The 13,624-nt window shown below is 45.1% G+C and overlaps 1 protein-coding gene across 1 annotated transcript in view; it reads left to right on the forward strand.

Moving 5' to 3' along the window:
* EFCAB6 (EF-hand calcium binding domain 6) overlaps nt 1-12,010 on the forward strand; it is a 174,060-nt gene extending 162,050 nt beyond the window's left edge. The window contains exons 28-31 of the mRNA XM_088478314.1: nt 1,445-1,619; nt 8,084-8,268; nt 8,664-8,813; nt 11,545-12,010. Of these exons, the coding sequence (XP_088334440.1) occupies nt 1,445-1,619; nt 8,084-8,268; nt 8,664-8,813; nt 11,545-11,667 (633 nt within the window). The 3' untranslated portion in view covers nt 11,668-12,010. The remainder of the gene's footprint in view (nt 1-1,444; nt 1,620-8,083; nt 8,269-8,663; nt 8,814-11,544) is intronic.
* The last annotated feature ends 1,614 nt before the right edge of the window (nt 12,011-13,624 follow it).

Raw genomic sequence — 13,624 nt, forward strand, 5'->3', positions numbered from 1 at the left:
TTGTCCATCCTGAAGCATAACAGCTATTGGTGAATTGGATCTGCCAATGGCCTCCTTAAGCTTCACCGATTTGGTGTGTAATGTAACTGGAACACCCAGAACTGTAGGACAAACAGACAGTTGTGCGGAGCTATCAGATCGCTCAAGTCACTGCCTGGAAAATCAAATATAATTGAAAATGATAAATTACTTTTCAAGATACCATTTTCATTTGTTGGGAACAAACAGCCCAATTACTGTACACTGTCTTTAGTCAGATTAAGTGTCATTTTATGACCATAGGGCCTGTATGCTAAGCCGATGTGCAAGCTGCCAGGCTGCAGTAAGCTTCAGTTACCGCAGCGTGGCCAAAGGTATAACATCCGCAACTGATGGTTGCAAGCAATGGCGGCTTCAGAGGTGGGGCTGCAGCGCAGGCCAAAATTCAAATAGGGAAGCCACCCCAACTGCCACCTCAAACGCTGCCAAACATAGATGGCCGGCACTCACTGGCAGTTGGTGGACTATTTGAATTTTGGTCTGTACTGCAACCGCCACCCCTGGAACCGCCACTGGTCGAAAGGGTTGCAATAGTGATTCCAGACTGCCGCCTCGGTTGCAGCGCTGTGATCGGCAGTTGCAGCAAGGAGGCGTGGGTTTCCTACTGGCACCTCCTGCTGTATTTGCATTTTAGATGGACGCAATAGCACAGCCCCTTGTGCGCCGCTCAGCAATTCCGTCCATCTCTGAATCAGGCCCACAGTTTGTTCATCAGTGGTCATATAAACCTGCATGAATCTCTTGGCATGCTGAGAACGGATTCGGTATGATACACCACCGGCAGCGCCAGGCCGACATGGAAGGAAATCCTGTTCGTCTAGAAGGTAAGTACTTACTAACCTCTCTACCCTCTAACCCTCCTTTAGGGTGCCTAACCCTAACCTCCTCCCCCGGTGCCTAACCCTAATCCCCCCTCTAAGTGCCTAAGCCTAACCCGCCGTCTACACCTAAGTCCCCCGGGGGGGTGCCTAACCCTAACCTTCCCCCGGGGGTGCCTAACAGTAACCCTCCCTCCCCCTAGCCTAACCCTAAGCTCCCGGGGGGTTGCCTAACCATAAGTCCCCCCCGGGAACCCTAAACCTAACCCTCCCACCCCGTGGCAGTCCGTGCTCAGCGCCCAGCATCCCTTCGATCGGGATGTCGGGGGCCGGTCTCCCGGCGTAGGTTAGTTAACCCTCGCCGGGATTCTGTAGTCTAGATGCCGGCATCGTAAACACATTCCCTGAGAACGGCTTGTAGCTTTAGCATGTTGGATTGTGGGATAACGGTGTGTGTTTAGCTGGGTGAGGGTGGTAAAGAGGGATTGTTGGAACTCAGCATCCGACATGACCAGGTGAAGCATATGTTAAGTTCTGCACAGGGATATATGTATAATAATCTGATTTGAATTCCGTCCTTTTTACAGACTCCTATCCAAAGGCCACGCACCGCCGCGCCTCGCTCCGCGCCACTCATAAACTGTGAGCACGTAGAAAATAAGTTTAATAGTAAACTCGGAAAATGCTGGCAGGACGTATATAAAGCATTCAAGGAAAAAGATCCTGCTAAGCAGGGAGAAATTACTTCTTCCGACTTCTCAGGTACAGTAGCCAGAAATGCGCTTCTACAGATCTGCAGGTGACTTTTTAAAGCTTAAAATCCTAACTTGAAAAATGTAGTTCACATGACAGGGAGGATCCAGTGTATGCACACAATTATCACATGACAGTAGTAACAGGGAGGATCCAGTGTGTGCACACAATTATCACATGACAGTAGTAACAGGGAGGATACAGTGTATGCACACAATTATCACATGACAACACATGACAGTAGTAACAGGGAGGATCCAGTGTATGCACACTATTATCACATTGCATCACATGACAGTAATAACAGGGAGGATCCAGTGTTTGCACACTATTATCACATGACAACACATGAGAGTAGTAACAGGGAGGATACAGTGTATGCACACTATTATCACATGACAGTAGTACCAGAGAGGATCCAGTGTATGCACACCATTATCACATGGCATCACATGACAGTATTAACAGGGAGGATACAGTGTATGCACACCATTATCACATGACAGTAGTAACAGGGAGGATCCAGTGTATGCACGCTATTATCACATGACAGTAGTAACGGAGGATACAGTGTATGTACACAATTATCACATGTCATCAGTAACGGAGGATACAGTGTATGCACGCTATTATCACATGACAGTAGTAACAGGGAGGATACAGTGTATGTACACAATTATCACATGACATCAGTAACAGGGAGGATACAGTGTATGCACACAATTATCACCTGACATCACATGACAGTAGTAACAGGGAGGAACCAGTGTATGCACACAATTATCACATGACAACACCATGACAGTAGTAACAGGGAGGATACAGTGTATGCACACTATTATCACATGACAGTAGTACCAGAGAGGATCCAGTGTATGCACCCCATTATCACATGGCATCACATGACAGTAGTAACAGGGAGGATACAATGTATGCACACCATTATCACATGACAGTAGTAACAGAGAGGATCCAGTGTATGCACACTATTATCACATGGCATCACATGATAGTAGTAACAGGGAGGATCCAGTGTATGCACACTATTATCACATGGCATCACATGACAGTAATAACAGGGAGGATCCAGTGTATGCACACTATTATCACATGACAACACATGAGAGTAGTAACTGGGAGGATACAGTGTATGTACACTATTATCACATGACATCACATGACAGTAGTAACAGGGAGGATACAGTGTATGCACACTATTATCACATGACAGTAGTACCAGAGAGGATCCAGTGTATGCACACCATTATCACATGGCATCACATGACAGTAATAACAGGGAGGATACAGTGTATGCACACTATTATCACATGACAGTAGTAACAGGGAGGATCCAGTGTATGCACACTATTATCACATGACATCACATGACAGTAGTACCAGAGAGGATCCAGTGTATGCACACCATTATCACATGGCATCACATGACAGTAATAACAGAGAGGATCCAGTGTATGCACACTATTATCACATGACAGTAGTAACGGAGGATACAGTGTATGCACGCTATTACCACATGACAGTAGTAACGGAGGATACAGTGTATGTACACAATTATCACATGTCATCAGTAACAGGGAGGATACAGTGTATGCACGCTATTATCACATGACAGTAGTAACAGGGAGGATACAGTGTATGTACACAATTATCACATGACATCAGTAACAGGGAGGACACAGTGTATGCACACAATTATCACCTGACATCACATGACAGTAGTAACAGGGAGGATCCAGTGTATGCACACATGCACACAATTATCACATGACAGTAGTAACAGGGAGGATACAGTGTATGCACACCATTATCACATGACAGTAGTAACAGGGAGGATACAGTGTATGCACACTATTATCACATGACAGTAGTACCAGAGAGGATCCAGTGTATGCACACCATTATCACATGGCATCACATGACAGTAGTAACAGGGAGGATCCAGTGTATGCACACCATTATCACATGGCATCACATGACAGTAGTAACAGGGAGGATACAGTGTATGCACACTATTATCACATGACAGTAGTAACAGAGAGGATCCAGTGTATGCACACTATTATCACATGGCATCACATGACAGTAATAACAGGGAGGATACAGTGTATGCACACTATTATCACATGACATCACATGACAGTAGTAACAGGGAGGATCCAGTGAATGCACACTATTATCACATGACATCACATGACAGTAGTACCAGAGAGGATCCAGTGTATGCACACCATCATCACATGGCATCACATGACAGTAATAACAGAGAGGATACAGTGTATGCACACAATTATCATATGACAGTAGTAACAGGGAGGATACAGTGTATGTACACTATTATCACATGACATCACATGACAGTAGTAACAGGGAGGATACAGTGTATGCACACTGTTATCACATGACAGTAGTACCAGAGAGGATAGAGTGTATGCACACCATTATCACATGGCATCACATGACAGTAGTAACAGGGAGGATACAGTGTATGTACACAATTATCACATGACATCAGTAACAGGGAGGATACAGTGTATGCACGCTATTATCACGACAGTAGTAACAGGGAGGATACAGTGTATGCACGCTATTATCACATGACAGTGGTAACAGGGAGGATACAGTGTATGCACGCTATTATCACATGACAGTAGTAACAGGGAGGATACAGTGTATGTACACAATTATCTTATGTAAAATTATTGTTTCTACCTTCACCAATTGCATTCTCTCACAAGGTACAAAAACATAACTACAGTCTATGCCATCGGACAACCACCCATCTACTAGAAAAAAAAATATTAAAAGATTTTTCATACTTAATCTAGGCTATTTATTTTTCCATCAAAGTAAAGTAGACAAGTGGGTCATTCTACAAATACGGGGTTTCTTAACCTCTTTTGGCCACAATCCTAAATGATGTATTTATAGAGAATCTGTCACCTGCTTCATACTGTAACGGGGGTTGCTGAGCGGATGATTCCCCTCCCCTTTGGGCTTTGTCCCCCCTGTCACCTTAGAATCAGACAGAGGCACAGTTGGGGGCATATCTAGACCACATGGTATATTAAATAGAGAATAGGGAAAAAGGGGGGAGGTTCGTGGCAATACCACTGTGGCCCCCCCACTCACATTTATATTCGGGGGCCCACTGCACCTGTCAACACACCCATGACATTAGGTAGCTTAGTAGGTACTGACTCTGACCATCTTTCCCCATGACACCCACGCACAGGGGTAGATGTAGCAAGCCTTGGAGAGAGATAAAGTGGAGAGACATAAAGTACCAACCAATCAGCTCCTGTCATTTTTCAAAAGTGATAGGAGCTGATTACTTGGTACTTTATCGCTTTCCAAGCTTTGAGAAATCTCCCCCACAGTGTTGTCAGCAGAACTCGATGGCGTGGCCTAGAGCCACTTCCTTGGCTGGCTGCACCCCAGAGAGGAAGAGATCTCTCCACACACAAGTACATAAATCTCTGGGGAAGAATGGGAGGATTGGTATTACTCTGACCCTTGGGGAAGGACAGCTGTCTAATGTGCTGCGTTTATATTTCTTATGATAAGAGAATAACTTCCGTGATATTACAGAGACTGAGGGGTCTATATGTTAATAATTTTGGCACTGCCGCAATTATTAAGTCTGTATCACAACAAATATTTTATTTAAAGTTTCCCTACTATGCACGAAATGACACTCGCAGGGACAGTGCTAGCAAAAACCGTTGTCCCTGCGATTTACAGCCCGGCCGGATCGGAGGAATCTTCCAGATATGTGAAAGACTTCCTCCTGAGAATCTAACACTGCGTATGCGCACAGGCCCTGATTCAGAGTCGGACGCTCTGACAGAGCACTCGCTCTGAATCAGGGCCGTCCTTCTTAATTTTTAGAGCTGACCACCCACAGCTATAGCGAGCGGCCAGGAAGATGGTCTTGACCATCGCGACCATCGGGCTTGCGACGAGACCCTTGTGGTAGGGTCTCGTTGCCGTAAGCCCTGGAGTGCTTTCGGCTCTACCAGAGCCGAAGGCACTCCCTCTGACATAATTTGTGATGTCAGTGGGGCCAGCCCCAGACGGTAGGCGTTCCCATGGGAACGCCTCCGTCTGGGCAGCCACGCCCCCTGCACACCCACCAAAGGGGGCTTGCTGTCACTCACCATTGAGTGACAGCAAGCCCCCTTTGGTGCGAGACCCGGAGCGACGGTTTGCCCGTCGCTATCCAGGTCTCGCGCATGTGCACGACGGAGCCGCCTCCGTCGTGCGCATGCGCACTGGGCCAACATCGATCCGCTTGTGAGCGCTCAGCACTCGCGAGCGGGTCTGAATCAGGCCCACATTGTCAGCCTCTGCAGCCAGATGAAGGCTGCGGGAGAGGGATCGTAGGATCCCTCTCCTGCAAGAATGCCTCCATGGGCATAAAGCGGTTGACATCTGAGGATGGCGGAGACCAATGAGGTCAAACTCCGAAAAACTTTGCTTTTCGGAGTTTGGTACATAGGGGGCAGACCGTAGTTCCCATTGATTATAATATAATGGGGACTGCAGTCAGTAGCGCTAATTATCCAAGAAATCTCCTGCATTAGGGGGCTGATTCAGCATGCAATCGGGAATCTGCGCATGAGCAGGACCCATTTTGCGAGTGTCCAGAAAGGGTCCTGCGTAATCGCACGCAACCTCTTCTATACCTCTGCCTGATTGACAGGCAGAGGCATTTAAGGGCATGTGGGGGCGGGGCGTGTCCACCACGTTTTCCCGGAGTGGCCAGGCAAGGGACTGCGTAGACAGACGCAGTTTCCTGGCCTCGCAAGCCGGCCAGCCTGTGTAAGCTGAGACTTACTCAGCTGTCTTTCTGTCCGGCGCCGTCCACCGATGGTCGCGATGGTTATCCCAGCCTGCAACCTCTGCCGCAGTGCTGGGATCGCAACTGCAGCAGGGGTGTCATACAGGGGGTGTCATACACCTCCTGCTGCATTTGCTCCCATTCATGGTTACAGGACTTTTTTTGGGCTGCACCCACCCTGTGGAATGCCCTTCCACGCACAATAAGACTTTCCTCTAATCTCCAAACATTCAAGCGTTCCCTGAATACTCACCTCTTCAGACAAGCTTCTCAGATTCCAGAATCTCCCACATAACCTTCATAGCTTCCATATCTAATTACATCACCTCTCTCAGTCCACACTTAACCTCACACATTGTCTTTCTTTCACATCCTCCTGACCCTATACCAACTTTCCTGTGTGACTGGATCATATAGCTCACCAGGAACCTCTGCAATCGGTCTGGACCAATTTACAATATGTAACACCTATCCTTGTGTATCAACACTTATTTCCCTATAGATTGTAAGCTTGCGAGCAGGGCCCTCTTACCTTTATGTCTATCTCTTACAATCCAGTCTTGTTCTATTAATGTTGTCTCAAATTGTAAAGCGCAACGGAATATGCTGCGCTATATAAGAAACTGTTAATAAATAAATACATTTGCATATTAGCAAGGACAGAATTGAGAAGCTGCCTGCATGCTGCTTTACAATTCCATCCAAAGCTGAATCACCCCCTAGCCTATTAGTACATAGAGGGGATACACAAAATGATGCGGTAACTACAGTTTCTGCATAATGTTATTAGAAAAAACCTTGATAAATAGGCATCTGAAAGTAGAATTAAAACTTCTGAGAGACATTGCGGTAGAGTAGGGAAGAGTGAGCTCGTACTGTGCATGACAGCAGAACTCAGTCTGTCAGTCTTTATGTACTGTGTGATAAGGTCGGGTTAGGGGGTCCCTCTCCTGGGGTAGATGGGCACCTCCTTGCACACAGCAGCCAGGAAATAGCACTCCAGTCGTGGATTTTCGTACAAGCTGGTCGGCGCCAGTTTTTATTGTGCAATATCAATAATCAAAGAAACAAAACATAAAATAAACCCTAGCCCGGCTGGGCACTAACTAGACCGTAAGTTCCCTCACTAACAGAACACTAAATAAATCCTCGTCCACAGTACCTTCTGGTCTGTAGCCAACAGTGTTTCAGAGCAAGCTAACCTGCGGGCCTGCTCTCCCAGTTATGAGACACTCAGCCCTAACTAAACCCAGCATAAATCAGCCATTTCCAGGTGCAAGCCCTAATGAGCCTGCTACCAGGCTGAAAGGCCCAACACCTGGAGTGACCTGTGGATGGAGCCCTCCCTCTCTTCACATCCACACCCCCAGGACCCATTCCGGCTTTTCACAGATGCCGATATTTCTAGTCTGCTTTATCCAACAGACTTCTCCTGGGGGGTTTAAAAGACATAAGACAGGAATCTGGGACAAATATAGAAGCCATTCCACACTTCTCCAGTGCTTCTATCACAACTGAGAAACACAGGATCACTGACTCACATGATGTAAAGCGCATTTAGATGTGACCGTTATATAAACAATTTGGTGCCTTTTTTAATACCCTATTCCAGCTGTAATGAAGGGATTTAACATGGACCTTACTGAGGAGGAACTGGAGCAGCTAACACTGAAATATGACTTAAGAAACAGCGGCAAGATCTCCTACTCAGACCTCCTGCGAAACGTCACGCTCGGACCAAAGCCACAAGGAAATGCGCTCCTACAGAGGATGAAGCTGCAGCAGCCGCGGCTACCGGTAAGTAGTGACCATGCTGCTTTGCTACTTATAGCCACTGCTTTACGGCAACCAGGGAACCAAGCTTTGTGTGACTGTCAGAACAGGCCGGGTTACTAAATAATTCATTTAACAGTTTGATATTCCAGTTACATATGTAAATACCCATCACACTCCAGTCAGTGACTTGGTCTGACGTACAAACAGTCTCTTTCACATTTAAGGTATGTCAGAGTTTTCTTTGAAATGCGTTTTCATGTTGAGGCATTTCCTGATCCGTGCTGGGATCTGTAGTTCTCCAACAGTTGGAGAGCCACATGCTGGCCGTCACTCATCTAGAACATTGCAATGCTCACTAGCTGTGAACCTATTATGTACAGATGTTTTATGTTTGTGTGTATTTCATTGGCTTTTAGATGAGCACAGAATTGCACAAACCCTGGTTCATGGACATCATGCTCAGAATTCAGCCAAAGATAGCCAGTTGCTGGAGACCGATGAGGAGGAAGTTTCAGTCGTGTGATGACGCGCGGACGGGGTGTATCAGCATTCCGGATTTTAAACAGGTGAAGTAGTAGTATTAGACCATCAGATCTGTGCAGCAGGGGGCTAAAAGATACGACAGTATTGTCTGAGGTGACAGGCTTGTACGGTGAGGTCCTAAACCAGAGCCCGGGAGTGAACAGATGGGGTGCCCTCCATTCAATGCTTCAATCATATGGGAAAGATTTCTGGACTGCACAACCTGACTATATATATATATAATGGGAGGTGCTACCTGATGAGACTAATTGCAGGCACAGAAACAGACAAATCTCAGGTGCACAACTCCAAATTATTAATAATATATATAAATGCAATAAAATTTTGCAATCAATAGAGGTTTTTAGCATAATCATGGCCAAGCTTATGGGCCTACCCACCATATCCAGGTAACCTCTTTCGGGTAGGTCCCTAACATACTAGGGTTCAAATCCAGAGCGCAGGACCCCCCAAAACTGGCCCAGCCAAGCCGCCGCAGGGCACCACCATAGTAAGAAAAGTGCAGTGTAAAGAGATAGTTAGGAGCAGCTGCAGCTGCATATAAAGAATGAAAATAAAAAAGTGAAGTACATATATATTAGACACACAGTGAAGGGTTAAAATGTGTTATAAAAGAAAAATGTGTTATAATGCAGTGCCCTGAGACAGACCAACCAACGCAATCCAGGGGGACCCACGCCCCAAAAATGAACCAAAGTTGCACTACAGTATATAACTTTTAGGACTTACCTAGAATTGTGCCTAATACAGTGTGCATATACATTACCATACTACATGCTTTTAAACCAATAAGGAAGGGTGCCAGTCCAGAATGGGGGCGTCTCATTTCCCTCAGAAGTGCAGTAAAGCACATTAAATGGAGTATATGGGAAAGATTTCTGGACTGCACAACCTGACTATATATATATAATGGGAGGTGCTACCTGATGAGACTAATTGCAGGCACAGAAACAGACAAATCTCAGGTGCACAACTCCAAATTATTAATAATATATATAAATGAAATAAAATTTTGCAATCAATAGAGGTTTTTAGCATAATCATGGGCAAGCTTATGGGCCTACCCACCATATCCAGGTAACCTCTTTCGGGTAGGTCCCTAACATACTAGGGTTCAAATCCAGAGCGCAGGACCCCCCAAAACTGGCCCAGCCAAGCCGCCCCAGGGCACCACCATAGTAAGAAAAGTGCAGTGTAAAGAGATAGTTAGGAGCAGCTACAGCTGCATATATAGAATGAAAATAAAAAAGTGAAGTACACTGCAAGCCTGCACAGAGCACTCAGCAAAACCCGATGCATTGCAATATTTCCCCACATTAGGAGGTCGACAGCGTTACCTGCTACTCTGACAGTAAAGGTGCCGTGAAAGTACTTTACTCTATTTAAAGGAGAACACACTGATTTCTGTACTTGGCTAACAGCGCACATAATAAGCTGTCCAGAGTAGAGTGGGATCCCCACCAAGCAAGTCGAGCCCCTTACCCTCCAAGCTAGATCAACTGGAGAGTACTGTACGCTCTCTCTGCCCACAGCAGTAACAATTCCTCTTTGCTTAAACATATTGTATGATCATATACGTGACGCACACACGCCTTATCCCACTTATTCTGCATCTCTATTACAAACCCTTAGTCATATTGTTCGTGTTTAATAGGACATACAGTATAAAGTTCAGTGTATTCTCCTGCTGATATAACATTGCACATAGACTGTAAAGTGCCCGGTTGGCACTGTTTTACAGCGTAGAGTATATTTAATAAATACAACAGAAAGACCTTGATTAAATCATACAAACAGCAAGTTGATAGTTTGACAGGGACAGACTGATTGCAAACTGTCCCTGTGTGTGGTCATTGGCTCATTGCATGAAGGAGACCCCATGTGATCCGGTCATACGGCCTTAGCTCTAAGGGATAAATCTACCCAGGCTGGAAGACTGAATGTGTAGCTGAGTGATAGACTAGATTTAGCTTCAATGGGGAGATTCCACGCAGGCTGAGAGCCTAGATCTAGCTCCAAAAAATGGATCTAAGGAGGCTTAGTGACTGGTGCTAGTTTCAAAGGATGGATCCACCCATGCTGAGAGATTAGACAGACAGATCAACCTGGACTTATAGACTAGATCTAGTTCCAAAAGATGGATCTAAGGAGGCTTAGTGACTGGTGCTAGTTTCAAAGGATGGATCCACCCATGCTGAGAGATTAGACAGACAGATCAACCTGGACTTATAGACTAGATCTAGTTCCAAAAGATGGATCTAAGGAGGCTTAGAGACTGGTTCTAGTTCCAAAGGATGGATCTACCCAGGCTGAGAGACTGAACAGGCAGAGCAACCCAAACTTATAGACTAGATCTACTGTAGCTCCAAAATATGGATCTATGCGGGCTTAGAGGCTGGATCTAGCTCCAAAGGACTGATCCATTAAGGATGAGAGACTGGATGGATGGATCCACCCAGGCTGCGTAAGTGGATGAACGACTTGTCCTACTTGTGTGAGAGGAGCGTTAGATGAGGCCATAGAGGGCTATGGATGTCAGGAAATGTCAGACAGACAACTACTGGTATAGCAAAAGATGATCTTTAATTTTTTGCATGAGGTTCAGTCGTGTAATACATTGTATATAGGCCTGCTTCTGTCCTGCATTAGTTGTCAGACAAAGCCCAATGACCCTATCAGACTGCCATAATCTCTCCATAGTACTTTATGTGAGTACTTTATGCTGACGTGATCACTCTATATTTTTTTCTGCAGGTGCTGCGGAAATTCGGCATTAACCTTTCAGAGGACGAATTCTTCCACGTTCTGAATTACTTTGATGAAAATGTTAAATCCAAAGTACCTTACAATGACTTTCTTCGCGAGTTCCTGCGATGAGATCGGGTCGCTTTGCGTGATCACTATACAGTATTTGCTTGTAATGTATCAGTTGATTTTATGCTTTGATTGGAACAGGATGAATACATTTACAAGCCAGCGGAGCCGCATTAGCGTCTGCCACAGCTCATAAACCGCAGGCTGATAAATAACGTTCTAATAGAAAACAAGCGCGGCTCCTGTATTAAATGCCAATGAAGAGTGTCTACTTTTATCACCCTAATTACTTTAATAAGAACAGGAGATATTTAAAGTTTATAATCCAAAAATGCGTGTGCATGCACAGAATATAACTGGATCGAACTCCAGAACCCTTTCACCGTAATTCTTTGCTAAAATAAAACAATGCTTCTAATTAATTAAAGGATGTGGTTTTTTTTTACTCATATGCCGTACAATAATTATAAAAAACAAGCATTTTTTTTTTTTATTAATTTACATTTTCATGAAAATTATAGATTTTTTTTATTTTATTTTTTTTTATAAATTCAAAATAAAAATTAATCTGGTGTCCATATTATTTAAGGAAGTAATGAACAATTCTATTCCTTTATGAAGAAGACCACGTGGAAACGGCAAGTTTAAGTATTTTTATGTGTTAGAGCCATTTAGTAAATGGTTAATACAGGATACGTCAGAGGCATCTCCTGTGTTAGGCAAACTAATGCTGAAGAGAAGACTTAGGGGTATATTTACTAAAGTACGGGTTTTTAGAAGTGGAGCTGTTGCCCATAGCAACCAATCAGATTCTAGCTATTACCTTCTAGTGCTAGATAAATGTTAAGTAGAATCTGATTGCTTGCTATGGGCAACATTTCCACTTCTAAAAACCAGCACTTCAGTATATTTACCCCTTATAGAGAATTATGGGGACTGCAGTTTGGCCCAATTTATCAAGCTCTGAAAAGCTTTTTTGGAGCTTGATCCCAATAGCTAACAAGACGTAGCATCGTATCATCTGCGTGAACCTCGGACATCTGAGTAACCCTCAGGTTACGCAGGATGTCCGCTGAAATCACGCTGTCGTGTACAGTAAAGCTGCGTTCCAGGATGCAGCTGCTGGCTTCTGCTCATCCAGAAAAATGGGGCTGACATACCCCCATTTTCTGAGACGCTGTCCGTCTCTGCAGCTGGCGTTGGGTGCATTGCGAGCGATGTTGCTGCCCCAGATCGTCACATGTGCATTGTGGCTTCTGATGTTTACCTATAACTCTAAATTAGGCTAAGTGTTCTAAGCTTCACACACAGGGTTGGGTACGGGATTCCGCTGGTCAAAATGCCGACGGTCCGAGTGCAGACAGCTTCATCCCGACGGTCAAAAATCCAGACTGATTTTGGTAAGTATTGTAACAGGGACAGCATGCTTTCACATGAAGTTAATGTGGAGCAGCAGGTGTTGTGCAGAGATGGAGCAATAAACAGCATGGTAATGAGATCCAGTCCAGGTTTTCCTGGAATCACTTGTAAGCAAGGCTAATTAGCAGCACCTGTTATCTGTCTTTAAAGTTAAATTTTGAGGTACAGTATCAACCAGGGAAACAGCACCTCAACGCTGATGCCCTTTCCAGAAGGTGTGTGGGTTCCGAACAACCGTATGGTGAAGCTAGGGGAGGAAGAGGGGGTGCAACGTGAGCTCTGAAAAGTGGTAGAGGATTGTGTTCCCGGACGGATGACTCAAATAGTGGTGGGCGAGGCAGAGAGCTCGCCTGAAAAAGTTTTAGCTTCACCAGGGTGGTTGAAGCTAAGGGGGAAGGAGTGTGACAGGAACAGCATGCTGTCACATGAAGTTAATGTAGAGCAGCATGTTTGTGCAGAGATGGAGCAAAAAACAGCATGGTAATGGGATCCAGTCCAGGTTTTCCTGGGATCACTTGTAAGCCACAAGCAAGGCTAATTAGCAGCACCTGTTATCTGTCTTTAAAGTTGTGTCAGTGCAAATCCACAATGATCCTGACGG

This window comes from Taudactylus pleione, unplaced genomic scaffold, assembly GCF_031769625.1.
Source record: "Taudactylus pleione unplaced genomic scaffold, aTauple2 ptg000212l, whole genome shotgun sequence".
Taxonomy (NCBI): domain Eukaryota; kingdom Metazoa; phylum Chordata; class Amphibia; order Anura; family Myobatrachidae; genus Taudactylus; species Taudactylus pleione.